At 44.0% G+C, this 13686-nt stretch overlaps 1 protein-coding gene across 2 annotated transcripts in view; it reads right to left on the bottom strand.

The window, feature by feature from the left end:
• Positions 1 to 13686, bottom strand: part of GFRA1 (GDNF family receptor alpha 1) — a 204677-nt gene that overhangs the window by 144706 nt on the left and 46285 nt on the right. Inside the window, exon 4 of one of the 2 annotated variants that reach the window (XM_060033556.1) lies at positions 3106 to 3120. The exons of the other annotated variant lie outside the window; for it this stretch is intronic. Within the exon in view, the coding sequence (XP_059889539.1) occupies positions 3106 to 3120 (15 nt within the window). The remainder of the gene's footprint in view (positions 1 to 3105; positions 3121 to 13686) is intronic. 2 annotated transcript variants of the gene reach the window in all.

Here is a 13686-nt window from a genome sequence, read left to right as displayed (position 1 = left end):
TGAAGAGCAATTCTGTGGCTCTTCAGAATTCCTGAGAGCCATCCAATGGCTCATGAGCTCTGTGGACAACAGAGAATGTGGGTCAATTAAGGCTCCTTGGAAACGTGGCCCTGGATCTCATACATACAGAAGGCCCAGCTGTGGGCCCACGGGTCCCTGACCGTCCGCATGCCCTGTGGTCTAACAGCCACAGCAAGGGGCAATTTACAGATGAAAGAACCTAGATGAGCTCGAAAATGGCACAGGGTAGAAATCCACTCCCACGTGCACACACCACAGATACAGCAGAGAAAGGCCCGGCAGTAGCTGCTGCGCTGTCACCTGCTGTAACAAGATTCATTTGTAGGGAAGTTAAAGATAATGCGATCCAGAGGAAAGAACTTCGGTTTCCTCTGAGAACGTCTGATGTTGTCAACTTGCAAGCCTGCTTCCCTCTTCTGCCCGCCCCGGTGCACGGCAGCCCAAACACGCAGGGACTCCTCTGGGCAAAGAGGCCTCAGTCACTCACCGCCAGAAGTACACATTACAAAGCAGCATCCCCAGGCTGCCCGTGAGTCCCTGGGCAGCAGGGCCTGGGTGCCCACAGCGTGGTCAGTCCAGAGCCCCTCAGAGCTGTCCTGTGTGGATGGGCTGCAGAACCGACCCTGTGGCTTCTGTTCATCTGAAGCCACACAGCTTTCTACTGTTTATTGCTAGCACAATTCATGGCCCCTCTGTTTCAAGTTAACGGCACAATTCTGGAACAAGAGTTTAACCCCAGAAGATGCTGTGCAGTCATGTTTCAGATTCTGTCTGTAAGACGCAACACCTTTGTTTTGGTCTGATGTTACTGTCACTGGCACATTTTTTTTTAACATCTTTATTGGAGTATAATTGCTTTACAGTGTTGTGTTAGTTTCTGCTGTATAACAAAGTTCATCAGCTATACGCGTATGTATATCCCCATATCCCCTCCCTCTTGCGTCCCCCACCCACCCTCCTTATCCCACCCGTCTAGGTCACAAAGCACCGAGCTGATCTCCCTGTGCTATGCGGCTGCTTCCCACTAGCTATCTATTTTACATTTGGTAGCATATATATGTCAGTGTTACTCTCTCACTTCGTCCCAGCTTACCCTTCCCCCTCCCCGTGTCCTCAAGTCCATTCTCTACATCTGCACTGGCACATTTTTACTGTCACGTTTTACTGAGCATTCATTTCACAGGCAGAATGGTCAGAAGCAAAGGTAAGGAGGGGGTACCAGCTGGCGATTCTTTGCCATCATTTTAGAGAACGTCTCTCTCCGTACAAAATGGTCCTGCAAGGCCAGAGCCATGTAAATAATTCACAAAACCAAGTTCAGTTCTCCCCATCTGAAACCCTAGTAACATCTTATGAGGGAGCTGCCGCCCGCCATCTCACAGGGCCACGGGTAGCTAGCAGCTTCCGTCTCTGGAAGATGCTATTAAGTCTCGATAGTCTGTGATTTGCAGATGATTATAACTTTTGCTCTGCATATCATTTTTCCTGACAGGCAAATCCCATCAATCGAATAGCATGACTGATTAAAAAGGAGGCAAACTTGACATAAGCAGTCTGATAAGCCGTTTTTCATACCGACTACAACAGCCGTGAACGCTCACGGTTGTGGGTAGAAAAGCCAGATTTGATACCAACCTTTTCTCTCCCCATCCTCCAGGGGCCTCGGCACACGTGCTCCAGCAAGACTTTCCTAACTCGAGCATTTTATGTATCAAAAGGAGAAATGCAATTCAGTGTTGGGGGTAGGGGCGCTTGCTCTCTAGTTCATTGAAAAAAATTGTCCTCCCAGAGCATCCCACTGAACTCCCAATCTGTCAGGGGAGAAAACGCACCGCAGCCAGTGCCCTGACAGCAGCACGTGCGTTACACCCACAGTCACGGCACCTTCTCAATTTTGCTCATGGCTTCGTCTCTAGCCAAATGGAACTTATTACTTACGGCTTGTTGGGATTTATGAATTATTTATAAAAGTAGGTCTATGACTCCAGACTCTTAAAAGACAACACAAGTCCCCTCATTGTTACCCGCAACTGCGCTTCTATCAGAGAGAGCAGACCGACTTTCTCCATAACACGCTGCATGTTTAGGATGAAACAATCGTTGTGGAAATAGCCAGCCTGTTAAGATTTCTTTGGAAGCTATCTATGGGATGCCTGGATGTATTTTTAAACCGGTCTCTTTTATTCTAAGCCAGCCTGGGATTCAAGAAAGATGTGGCGGACGTGGGCGACAAACGTATTTCCCAACTTGAATATAAACAGGCAGGTCCTGCCACTTTCTCCTGGTGGTTTCAGGCTGCCATAAAGAAAGGGAAAGAGGCAGTTGCCCCTGAATGTGTATCTAGCAGGTTCAATAAGACCATGCCTGTGAGTCTTCCAGAGCACAGTGGCTGTGTATCCTGAGTGGGGACTAAAACACGCACTGGAAGACACAGTCTAGGTTACACTTTCCCTCTCCAGCTCCCCCACACATGTGAACGTGGCTGGCAAAACACCTAAGACAGTGCACACCCTCGCCAGGCTCTTCTCAGTCACTGGACCAACTGGAGGGGTTGTGAGGCGTCCCTGGGTTGAAGAGCAGAAAGCGACCAGCCAGCCATGGTCTGGGCCACACCTCCAGGTCAGCGACACTTTTGCTTGACAAAGAAAGCCCCAGGTGGAGGTGGCCTATGGGGGCCCTGACCAAGCTGCAGCTGGCCTTGATGCAGGAGCCCTGAGGGACAGGGGCCTCCACCCAATCCCCTCCAGAGACATGAGCTCCCACCACTCTCACAAGCCCACAGCAGCCCTGCCCTTGGAGAGGCACCCGGCCATGAGCCCCTCCCCAGTGGCTCTGTCTCAACTGTCCAGCCCCGACTCTTCCCCCAAGCAAGGTCCAGAGGAAGAAGCAGAGACTGGACAGTGGAGGCCCGGGAATGCTGATGACACTTCAGGCCGCCTCAGGCCATCATCCTCACGGTACCTCCTAAGGCTCCCATGATACGTCCACAGAAGAATGTAAAGCCCCACAACCCTCTGCACGCAGATGATACTCTCCCAAAAGAGCACAACCAAAGGAAAAGCAGGCAGGAGACAGTGGGCTTACCTTGCTGGAAAACATCTGCCAGGAGGAAGGAAAAACAGAGGCGGAGAGAGGGAGAGAGAAGCGAGAAAAATAAAATTAATAATAATGTTGAAAATGACAGTGATACTCATCATAGCTAACACACACTGACTATGCTAAACACTCCTGGTACAATATTCCCTCTACTCAGAGACAGTGGTTAAGAGCTTGAGCTCTGGAAGGCGGCTGCCTGGGTTTAAATTCTGGCTGCACACTTATTAACTCTGTGGCTTACAGGTCCCTAAACCACGAATAGATTTGTACTGCAAAGATTAAACAAATGATGTCCCATGTTTTAAAGGTTTAGATCGGTGCCCGGGACATAGTAAACATACAAAAGTTGCCAGTTATTATTCATGTTAATATTATTATTTTCACAACAATGCTATCAAGCAAGTTGTAATATTATCCTCACTTTATAGATAGGTAAACTGAGCTTCTGGAAGGTTAAGTAACTCGTCCAAGGTCACAGGGGAATAAGCTCAGGATTGAACTCAAGTCAGTCTGATTCCCAAGACCATCATCTTACCCCCTACTACGCTGCCTGGCTGGTTTATAAATAACAACAAAAGCAACAAAAGCACACAACAGGATAAACAGAGGAAGGGCCTATGAGTAAAGTTCCATATTTAAATCATAATAAGCACATTTGTATGAATTCTCCAAATTTTAACTCACAACTAATTAACACTATGTCTTCATATTAAATCCTAGGTCAAAATCTGTTAAAAGGTGAAAAAACATTAATTCATCTTTTTCAATAAATATTTGAGAAGCTACCATATGCCAAGCACTAGGTCTGGCACCAGGAAACATGCCTATTAGCGAAAAGCATAAACGAATAAGCAGTGGCCAACACCTGCCGAGGGGAACCGCTAGCATGACTTACAACGCTTCACATTTGTTCTGCCTGTTTCTGAGCTTTACATAAATGGACTGAATTTGTTCTGTCTGCCTTCTTTGCTCCATAGTGATTATGGGAGCCATCCATGCTGTAGCATGCAGTAGGTCATTCATTCTCACTGCTGGATAGTATTCCACCACATGATTTTATCATAATTTATTTCTCCATCCTAACGTGGATGGATATTTGGATTGTTTGCAGTGTTGAGCAATTAGGAATCGTGATACTTTGTCCGTATCTTTTGGTGAACATATGTGCATATGCAAGGTACTTTTTGACATAAGGCTCACCCTGCTTCTACCGACTTTCAATCACCCCCAAAGTATTCTTATCTCCTCCTATTTTCTCATCCATAACTTAAAGATGGAAGATAGCACTGGCAAGAATACAGACAGCACCACCCAGATGTGAGCCGGTTCCTGCCCTGCTCATGAGGTTGTAAATAGGTATAAAACTTCTACAAGATAGTTTGACAGTATGTATGGCAATGTTAAATATACGTCCTTACCCTAACAATACCACTGCTAGGAATTTCATTTAATGAAATACCTAAAGGTCTTCAAGTACCTAAAGTCTACAAAGATGTTCATTACAGCATTGTGTATAATGGACAAACACCACAGATTGCCTATTTGTTTGTCTACAGAGAATCAAACCAAAAATAATACATTCCATACAATGGATTATGGTTCAACCACTGAAAATGGTTCAAGTTTTTTATTATTTTTGAGTGAAGAAATCAGACATGGAACATGTATCCTGAACCCGTGTATGTGCATGTATGAACATGCCTCACATTCATAATCTGAATTAAAACTTATCTGCATCTTAAAAACTAAATGAGAATTATATCATCAACATCTAAATCTGCTGTCAGTCTTCAGCTAAAACGTCAGTTCCTACAAGGTCACAAAGAGCCAAGGGGTCACAAATGGTGTGGATGAAACATGTACCTGGTGGGTTAAACAGACGCAAGGAAAGAACACCAGTGAGAGCAGTTTTCATTCCACTAGTGCACCCGTGACCCCCGTGAGGGGGTGTCATTCACGTGCAATACACATGCTCCCCAGGGCATACCCAGGCCGATGGCTGTGGGACAGATAAGACAGATGCAGGCTCACAACTCCCAGGGAATTGGCTAAATCACCACCCCTTCTCTCACACTCAAGAAAGCCAGATGGGATGTAAATGGGCAATACTGGTGTCATTATGGGAAAACTTTAACCCTGCTTTAATTTATATATGCTATACATTATTCTCTAACCTCAGTAATTCATCACCGGCATAAGTTCTGACGCAGCAGTGTGTAGAATGCCACTCAGCTCCCATGCCCTGACTGTCCAGAGACGGTGAAAAGGACCACGTGCAGCTCCCTAAATATACCATGGTGATCACGCGCATCTGCTGCCTGCAACGCACAGTCTGAACCACCCACCCTCTAACCAGCTCGCACACCTGGAGGAGCCCTCCTCCGCCGCCTTCAAGTGTCACAGCCCCACCGTGAAGTTTCTCAGAGCCTATCCCCACGAGAGGAAAGTCACTCTTTCCGCCTCTGTGCTCCCAGAGTAACTTGTGCATGTTCCAAGTATACATCATATTATAATTAGTTATTTATGTAGACCACAAGCTCCTGAGAACAACAGCTATGTGTCTTGATCACCTTTGTGGAACCTAACTGCCTGGCATGGTGTGCTCCCACACAGGAGGGAAGGACAGAGGGGCTGGGCTGTCTCAACACCCATTTGGTCCAACTCCCTCATTTTATGGACGAGGAAACTGAGTCCCAGAGAAGTAAGAGATTTTTCCCCAGGTCACACATGGCGTCTGTTAAAGGCTGAGCCGGGACTACATGAGATTCATTTAACCTTAATGAAGCACAAAAGCTCATCCTTATTATTAGCAAAGTACAAATTAGAGACTTATCATTCTCCTCTAATGAATACAGACAAAAATTTCCAACATTGAAAACATCATTTAAATGAGATTAGTCTTTCAAATACGAATCTAGTCTCGACATCCATCCAGAAACCTCAACCTCCTCTCCATGGCTTTTGACAGGGTGCACTTCCTTTGAAACTCCGTACTGATTTGAGTCACTGCAAAGTATCAGTGGTCAGGGAGGGAGGAAATTCAGGCAGGGATTCAGGAATAAGATACCTTATTCCTTCCAATTCCACTGCATATATCATGGTTTAGCAGACAAATCTGCATAGAGTACTATTCATATCTTTTATTCCAGAAAACTCTCCTGATTTTCATATAAGCTCTTTTAGATTTTTTAAAAACCCCTTTTCAGCTTCACTTACATTTTGCACCTTTTTATTCAAATGTAAATGTTAATAAACACTAGTATAAATATTACAACAATTTGGCACGAGTTATCTTGTAATTTACACTCTAAATTTATGTCTTTTGTAGTCTATGGCATAATTCATTCCATTCTCAGCATTATTTAGCTCTTTGCTCTGAATTATAACTGCTTGGGTACCTTCTTTAAAATTTCACTTTTCCACACTGAAACAGCCATCCAGGCTCACGCTCAAATGATTCATGGACAGAAGAATGGAAAATAAGCGAGAAGAAGGCAGAGTCTGTGCTGTTTTACCCCCCACCCCGCCCCGAACTGTAGACCTCAGAGGACATTAGCCATAGAAATAGTCTCATCATCTTCTATTCTGGTGTACACAGCCACGACCCCCAGCTCCCAACCCACAGGGACTAGTCACTTATAAAAATCAAATGGCGTCAAATTTGAGCGCAATCATCTCCTTCCGGTCTAACCAACCACTAAGAATTATTTGGGAGTCAATCACTTATAATCTCTGAACTTGAACTGACCTGGAGATACTTAATACCACGGTGTTGGGAAGGTTAAGTTAGATGATTCACACAAACATTTCCCCGTCCCCCCATCCAGGGCTAAGGAGAATCACTCTGAGAGTAAGACTCAGCAACGTCTTCCCTGCTCCCCCAGAAATCAGAAATCATTGAAGTAAGGAGTTGGGAGTTGCCAGCGCCCAGCCAAGCCTCAGTCAGGTTGAGTCCAAAGGACACCAGAGACACTTGTGCGGAGGAAATGAACTCCTTCAGACAAAGCTCCACTCACACTCACTTCCCAAGGGAAAAAACCTCAACCCCAATCATTCAAATAAACAAAGAAAGCCTGTTCTCCAGACCCACACGCACCCCCTGGAGCCATTCTGGTCCTATGTATAGATGAAAGGGCATCTTCATCCCCATCAGATGTGGGGAGAAGAAAATAAGAAAGAAAGAACTCAGATTTGCCTTTCTTAGCCTCAATGTCCAATTTCTACTGTTAGGGACGAGCATCCAGGATATTTGCCCACCTCCTCCAGAGCTACCGAGAGCTTCACACCCCAGAGATCATTAATGCACTGAGTCCTCCAGAGACAGGAGCCATAAAGAGACTAGATTATTTATTATTATTAATAAGTTATGGCAATTAGGCTGGGTGATTCCTAAATGTTGCTGATTAAAAACTTTCTTGAGTGCTACTCATCCACATGGCTAGTGTTTACCTCTATTAAAAATGATTTAACCACACTCTGGGTGAACCCATCTCTTGTGCCTGGGTTAATAATTAGCAGTGCACAGAGCCACGTGGGTTAAGTGGGTTGGCTCTTCTTTATTTATCTATTGCTTTGTTTTATGAGGAGAACTTATTGCCCATTCAGTCTGCTAGGAATAATTTACTATTTCAATCCACAGCTCGTAACTACGGTTAGAGAAACCCTCACTATTATTACAATATCACATCTAGCCCACACCCCACAGCATTAAAGATATGCCAAACAGTGAAAGCGTGCATGACTTCCATAAGACTGGGGAAGGTAAAGTTACTAGTCCTCAAACAATGTAATCATACTACTCTCTCAATTTTGCTTCCTTTTCTAGGTTAAATTATATATGAGGGGAGTTTAGTTTCTTGAAAATGCATGCACTTAACTCCCATTTAAGAAGTCTCATCTGGGGAGATAGCTGTCTTGCGAGTCCTCCTGTGGTTTGAGCTACAGAAAGAAAATTCTCTTTCAAGTACAAGTGCCGTTACAGTAAAGCACTATAAATGTCACTGGGACCCAACTAACCAGGGACAAGAGAAAGGATGTAGGGAGCAGCTGGAATGAACGCTGCTTCCTTGAATGGGGTCAAGTTCACCATTAACCAAAGTCAATTCAAGATCAGTTGAGCTGCCCCTCACCAAATTTCAAAAACCGGCAAGCTCTGTGCATGGCTATGAGGATTTCTAGAATTCAGTCTGTATACTTCTGCACATCTCTGTAAATCAAGTGAATTATTTCTTTTCAAGGTTGAAAAGTGGGGCCCACCAAAGCCTCCCCAGTACTCCAGAGTAGTTCTGCTTCAAATTGAGGAAGTCTAGGTCCAAAAATGGCAGGTGGGCTTCCCAGGGAGGGCAGGGTTCATTCCTTCTCTCCCCAATACAGTCCAGTGCCGGGTCACTACATGATTGTGGCCACCGGATCCCAGGACCTAAGATTGGGTCCCAGCCCCTCACCAGGTGGAAACTCGAGGTGAAACTTCTTGCAGCCTATGTTCTCATCCATAAAAATGGGATGATACAGATAAGCTCTCACCCTGCCACAGGAATACCATGAGGATCAAGTTAGATCATTTAATCAGTGTGAAGCACATGGACTTTGGGGTCACATAATACCAGGTTCAAATTCTTGCTAGTCCACTGGACAGCCATCTTGGGCAACTATTTAACCTCTTTGAGTCTCAGTTTCTACATTTATAAAATGAGAATAATACAACTTCTTTCAAAATTCATAAGGAGAATCTAGATCATACCCATAAAGCAGTTAGCACATGTAACTGGTTTATGGTACATGCTCAACAAGTGAAAGTTAATGTTATTATAATAATAAGCAATAGAAGAGGGTAGCAAAGAGCTCAGGTCCTGACGTCAGAGCTGGTCCCATTTCTTGCTGTGTGATCTTAGGCAAATTACTTAACCTTCCCAAGCCTTGCTTTTCTCATCAGCAACACACAGATAATAAGAATAATTAATTTTTGTGCTGTCTCATAAATTGCTATGGAGATTAAATGAGGTAAAGCATATAAGACTGCACAATAACTAGTATTCAGAAAAACTTCTATAATTGTAGCATCATTAGTCAACAAATATTTATCGATTGCCTACTATTTGAAAATATCGCCAATTGTGACTTGTACAGGACTGTAAAATATCATAAGAGGAAAATCCATTAAAATTAAATGATTGTTTTGATTCCTTCTTTTTTTTTTTTTTGCGGTACGCGGGCCTCTCACTGTTGTGGTCTCTCCCGTTGCGGAGCACAGGCTCCAGACGCGCAGGCTCAGCAGCCATGGCTCACGGGCCCAGCCGCTCTGCGGCATGTGGGATCCTCCCGGACCGGGGCATGAACCTGTGTCCCCTGCATCGGCAGGCGGACTCTCAACCATTGCGCCACCAGGGAAGCCCTGATTCCTTCTTGTCATCATGTAGCTACATGCCATTAAGAAACTCTAAAGCAATTATCAAATATTATTTTATGAATGAATTATTTTTAATCTTTAAAATCAGAGGTCCAATGACATCCTATCTCCAAACACCAAAGATCTAAGGGGTTGTGATTAGTACCCAGATGTTCAAGAAACCCAGAGCCCAGCCTTCATTTTGGGCACCACTCACCTCTCTGACATTGCCTGTCTCCTCTGGACCTGTCGTTATTTCTCAAGGCCACCACATAAGGAGCTCACCCATCCCCACCCTGGGGTGTGATGAGTGGAGACCCAGGGTTTACAAGAGGTAGGGACTGCACGGGGCAGCGGAACTGAGAACCACTCTGCTCAGCACTGTGGGGTGCTACGAAGAATTTGCCTGAGGAAAGGGTTCTGCTGCTCCATTAAGTAAATTAGTGAAAGTCTGAACCCAACAAACCACTTAAGTGGAACCCCTTCCTGTCCGAGCGCAGGTCTGTGCTCTCTTGGAGCACGGCCAGAGTCAAGGGCTCCTCCAGAGCCCGTGCTTGGCTTCAATGGCACCGTACGGGGACTGTGATTAGTTTTCTGTGTCTCCAAAGCCAGACAGCTCAGGCAGCTCAGGCAGCCGCGTGCCTCATCTCCCCGCCCCTCCTGCCTCCCCCAGGCGCACCCAGGCAGCTCCAACTGCACGCAGCCCGCACCAACCGGAAGGCCTCACTCCCGGTCTCCAGCCCTCCGTGCCAAATACCACCGTTCTTTAATGTGGATCTGTATCTCTCTCTCCTTTTTCTTCTCTGTCCCGTTTTGGATGCAGGCCAGGGAAAGTTTTCCTTGCTCCTGGCCTCCCCTCACCTTTTACCGTGTTAGAAATGAAGACCGATACTTTGCATGTCATTGTTGTTCCTCTGAAGGCACATGGCGCTCTGTAAATGTCTCTTATTTGTGAGTAAGAAAAAATTTTTTAAAGCCCCGAAGTCTCTTCCTGCTCCATTTTCTAGGGAATGTACGACCAACATCAATCTGAGGCCCTGTGCTTGTGACCCAGCAGCCGACAGGGACTTGGGAAGGCAGCGCAAAGCCCATGAGTTGGTAAGTCCCTAACATTTTTATGACATTCTATCCAGAGTATATCTCATTCCTGGCACAGAAGAACAATGCTCTTAACTACTGAAAGAACATAAAAAAATAGATTTAGGAATAATACTTTTTATGACTGCATTCTGTGTACTGTGAAAGTTATGTACAAATCTGCTAGTACTTTATGGAGCTGATAAAGTAGAACAGTATGGCTTCCCAGCTAACAGGGTATTTTATATCCATTTAAAATATTTTCTCTTAAATTGAATTACTTTTTGAGTAATTATAATAAGACTAATCTGGGCTTAATGAATTCATGTACAAATACTTCAGACTGCATTATTAAAACCTCTATGATATGAAACTATATTAAGCTCAATTCCTCTAGCAACCAGTGCTTTTCTTTGAAAAGAACAGCATACACGACTTTCTCCGAATTCTTTTAAATCAGCTAACTGAGAAATCATAAGAAGCCGCATTAACAGGTCAAACTAAAGAAGAGGTTGACAAACAGTATTGTTCTAATTTCCCTGAACTTCTTTAATTGAGCATTCATTAGAAGTCATAGAAAATACTTTTATTAAGCATCCTCATATACCAAGGGCTGAAGAATTCGTTCATCTTCCAGAAGAAATCAATTAACTATGATTAGCCATGCTATAAAACCACTATGGGTAAAAATACTAAAAGTGAGCCTGTGGGTATCAAGTCTTATGTTCTAAAAAGTCTCCAAACTGAATCATCTCAATATCTGGATTCTAGTCCACACTATAGGCAAAGCCACTCATCGCCTCTGGGATTTGGTTCCCCCATCTGCAAAGTAGTTTGCGCCAGATGATCTCCAAGGTCCGTTACAGTTCTTAAAGATGATGGTTTTAAGTTTAAATTACACACATTATATATATCAAACGGGCTTTACTGCATATAGCTTATTTGTCACCTCATCCACGTTAAATTACATTCACAGAAAAAGAATTCATTCCCTACAATTCACATACATCCACAAACATCCATAATACAGCTGGTTATTTCAAATTTATCCCAAGATATTATCTCGATGGTAAAGTATTTTTCCCATTACAGATAAATTATAAACCATCTGAAAGCTTTAAGGTTATAGTTCCTTGAATCTGTTTCTATCCAACCCCCCACTCCTGCCCAACGTATACTTTCCGAAAGATGCTCTTTCGTCTCCATTTCCAAGTCAACTGATTAGTTTTATCATATATGTATTTGTTGGGCAGATCTGTGAGATCCTAGTTTTAGTTGGATTGGTTACCCAGTCTCCTAACTTCAAACTAGATATTTACAAATGTCCAGCAGAATAAATCTCTGTTTTCCAGGTGATCATTACCAGTATGGACAACTTTAAAGTAAACATAAAACAGTGGCCATCATAATTATTCTGATGGTTTGGCACAAATTACCGTCAGGAAAGCTCCCAGGAGCCAGAGATAATTAAAGTCTGAGTTCGGAGAAGCTGCCCCCAACATCAAGCATTGCTGATGAGAATGATGTGGGAGTAAATATGTTTCAGCAAATTGGCCCAAGTCTTCAAGGAGGAGGTTTGGCCATGTGATACTCGTCGGCCTGACCTCAGTTTCAGGAGGTACAGGTTCTGTCCTGGCTCTTCTATAAATCCCCTGTATAAATGGGGACAAGTCATTGAAGTTCTCTAGGTTCCAAAGAAGGTGTGACTAGAAAACCTCTGCAGTTCTTTCCAGCTCTAAAGTTCTTTAATGAACACAACCAGGATCTTTCATTAGGAACCTCTGCTACACACCTGCACCTCACCTGTATGTCTCCTTGGTGCACAGATACACACTTGTAATTTTCTCTCTCTCTCTCCAACTAAGCTGAAAGCACTATGATTCCAGGGATATTCTGTCCATTGTAGTCCCAAAGTCCAGGGCAGAATATCAGAGCACAGCAGGCACATTTTAACATTAATGATAACCATACATCAGGCACTATTTTAAGTGTATTACAGACACTGCCTTAATCCTCTCAATCCAAACTCTTAACCACTACACATACTGTCTTTCAATGAATGCCCAGTTGGTAGGTGTGTGGAAGGATGAATAAGCAAACATACACATTCTTTCCAAAATCCCCCAGAGAGTTAACTTGAGCCGTGCCCATAACATTTTTAATATCATAATCCCTATAAATCTAGAACTCCAACCTTCATTACCTGTGAATTTGGAGTCCAATTGCAGAAAACACCTAGATGTGCCTTTACTTTTTAAAAACCTTACAAATTCTCTTTTTTTAAAAAATGCAACTATCTCAGTAGGTTTATGGCAACCGCTAAGGTAAGGTAGAGCATGGGGAAAGGATAAAAAGATGAGAATTCCAAGAAGAGGGTCCGGAAAAGGAGAACAATACAAGGACACATGGCTGAGCTACAAAGATCTGTGCAGCTGCCCCTGATCCAGCTGTCATCCTGCTGGAATTCATGGAAAGGAGGGTGTGAGAGGTGGTGGGAAGGAAAGAACCAAGGTGATTGGTAACTCAGTACAGGCAATACACATGCAGGCTCTGGAGTCAGAGTGCTTGCATTTTGATCCTGGCTCTGCCACTGACAAAGTTAGATGCCCTCTCTAAGTCTCAGCATCTCCATATGAAACAGTGGGAGTGACAGAGGCTGTTGTGAGGATTAAAGGATATCAAGCGCCTAAAGACTTGACACAGTGTCTGACACATGTAAGGTACTTAACGGAAGCAGGTAATTTGGACAGAGACTTGGGAGAAATTAAGTTCCAGGATATCATTAAGATCAATGAAATTCTTTGGCACCCTGGCCACTGTGCTTGTTGTGATGAATAAAATGTATTTGCATGGATTCTAAAACCAAAAACATCAGACTCCAGTAAAATATCACAAAGTCTACTCCCATGCCCCCCAGCCTCCGGCGTGGAGTAATGCAGCTGCGGGGAAGATATGAGAAAACATCTCTAGCACAGGAGCACCCATTCTCTCCTAGTCATATGTGTTCTTGGGAAGCAAGATCAATGTTTATCACGTGAACAAACATTAAACCCTAAAAGTATTACCCCACACTCTAGAACACATAAGTGCCAGTATTTTCCAGAGGT

This window comes from Delphinus delphis, chromosome 16 (assembly GCF_949987515.2).
Source record: "Delphinus delphis chromosome 16, mDelDel1.2, whole genome shotgun sequence".
In the NCBI taxonomy this organism is placed as follows: domain Eukaryota; kingdom Metazoa; phylum Chordata; class Mammalia; order Artiodactyla; family Delphinidae; genus Delphinus; species Delphinus delphis.
The sequence above is the reverse complement of the archived record's forward strand: the minus strand, read 5'-3'. Positions and strand labels throughout refer to the sequence as shown.